The sequence below is a fragment of the Alligator sinensis genome, unplaced genomic scaffold, assembly GCF_000455745.1.
Source record: "Alligator sinensis unplaced genomic scaffold, ASM45574v1 scaffold255_1, whole genome shotgun sequence".
Lineage (NCBI taxonomy): Eukaryota > Metazoa > Chordata > Crocodylia > Alligatoridae > Alligator > Alligator sinensis.
In genome coordinates, this window is record NW_005842270.1 from 426,779 (window position 1) to 428,564 (window position 1,786).

At 67.4% G+C, this 1,786-nt stretch overlaps 1 protein-coding gene across 1 annotated transcript in view; it reads right to left on the reverse strand.

Moving 5' to 3' along the window:
- The window catches only part of DEF8 (differentially expressed in FDCP 8 homolog), an 8,098-nt gene that overhangs the window by 4,653 nt on the left and 1,659 nt on the right, over positions 1-1,786 (reverse strand). The window contains exons 2-5 of the mRNA XM_006027832.3: positions 1,569-1,703; positions 1,221-1,318; positions 904-1,053; positions 359-500 (exon numbers count right to left, since the gene is read on the reverse strand). Coding sequence (XP_006027894.2) covers positions 359-500; positions 904-1,053; positions 1,221-1,318; positions 1,569-1,703 — 525 coding nt within the window. The remainder of the gene's footprint in view (positions 1-358; positions 501-903; positions 1,054-1,220; positions 1,319-1,568; positions 1,704-1,786) is intronic.

Sequence of the window (1,786 nt, forward strand, 5' to 3'; positions counted from 1 at the left end):
GGGGAAGGCACAACAGCGATCCATGAAGACACCCACCCTGCTGGTCCCAGGGGCAGCAGCCCACCCTCCTCAAACCGTGCCGGATGCTCGCACCCACAACCGCCTGGCCCTGGGGAAAGGAGGCAGCAGGACAGGAGGAGAGAGCTGAGCAGTGGCTGGCCCCTTTGCACCACTGCACCTGTCATGCGAGTGAGCAAGGCCCTGGCACCCAGCAGCAAGGCCAATTTGTCCTTGCTGGGATGGGCTCTTCCCCTCCACCACTTCAGCTGAGTGCGGGGAGCAAGCCCTGGCAAGGAAAGCCAGCTGCCTCCTGTGTAAGCCTGGCCCCATACGTGTGCATGGGTGCAAGTGCGCTCACCAGTGCAGGTGTACCAGGTCTGGATGAGGCCCCAGATGATGTTGCTGCACTTGTCACACGTCTGCTTGACACTCTTGCTCTTCTCCTTGTAAAAGCGATGCTCCAGCAGCACCCGGATGTTGGGCTCGTCCTCACTGGGGTCCTGGGGTACGCACGGGTGTCAGGGCAGAGCCTGAAGCCATGTGCGGAGGAGCCGGGCCATCCGCTCCCCCAACCATGGGGCAAGGGGCAGCTGGGGACCGGCTGAGCCCATGCTCCCAGGCACCTGCGGGTTGCGTGGAAACTCCGCTCCACACCCCTGTCTTGCTCAGCCTCTCCCACCCAGGCCCGCGGTGGGGGGCTTTGATGCATGACCCAGTTCACCCCAGCCTGGGGCAGCAGGGAATGGCAGACCTCAGCCTGGCAGCCCACGGGAGGCAGTCGGTCCAGACCCCAGCGACCATCCAAGGGGTCTGCGCTCCCCACCCAGCCCTCCTGAGACGGGAGACTCCCCAGCCAGCTGCTGCACGGGCCCAGCCCCGCAGCCCTACTCCCGCATGCGGCACCTTCAGCTCTTGGAGCTTGAGGCGCAGGTGGATGAGGCGCACGACGGCGTCTTTCTGCCTCTCCGAGTGCTCGGGCAGCTCCAGGATTACCCGCTTGCACTCCTCGATGGCCTGCCGCAGCTGCTGGATGTCCGAGGCCAGGAACAGGCCCTGCGGGCAAGCAGGGCATGACTGTGAGCCCCACGACACTGCCCACCGGGAAACAGACACTGGCCGGGCAGGCAGCACGACCCCGGCCACGTTCGTGCCACCGCCAGGCCGAGCCTCCGACACCCAGGACCCCCCCAGCCTCCATCCAGCCCTCTCCAGGGACCCACCACGGGGCGGGAGAAGTGGTCCTCGGCCAGGCCCAGGTCCATCACGCGCTCCGTGCACTGAAACTCTGGCTCCGCCTGCGACAGATCCAGCAGCACCTCTGCCAGGGGGGAGAGGCCCGGGGTGAGCAGGGAAAGCCTCCTTTAAGGGCGGAAGTCAGCCCCGCCGTGGAGCAAGCGCCAGGCCCAGCCACATGCTCATCATTGCTGCCGATGCCCGGCGGGGTCCCGCCCAGGCTGGGACAGCGAAGGGCACCAGGCACGCTCCCTACCTGGCCCTGCACCCGCAGCCCCGGGAGCCCAAGAGAAGCCCGCGGGGCTCCAGGAGCCTGGGGACGGGGCGGCGCTCACCTCGACGGGCCAGGTCCTCGGTAGCGTCCCCGGCCTTCTGCTCATGCTGGCCCTGCCCCAGCTGCTTGTTGAAGGGGTTGAGATGAGCCTGTCGAAAGCGCGCCAGCTTCTCGTCATATTCCATAGCAGGCCCACCTGCCGGACGGACGGACGGACGGAGGGAGGGAGGGAGGGAGGGAGGGAGGGAAGGCACCGTGGGAGGCAGCCAGCGCCGCGGC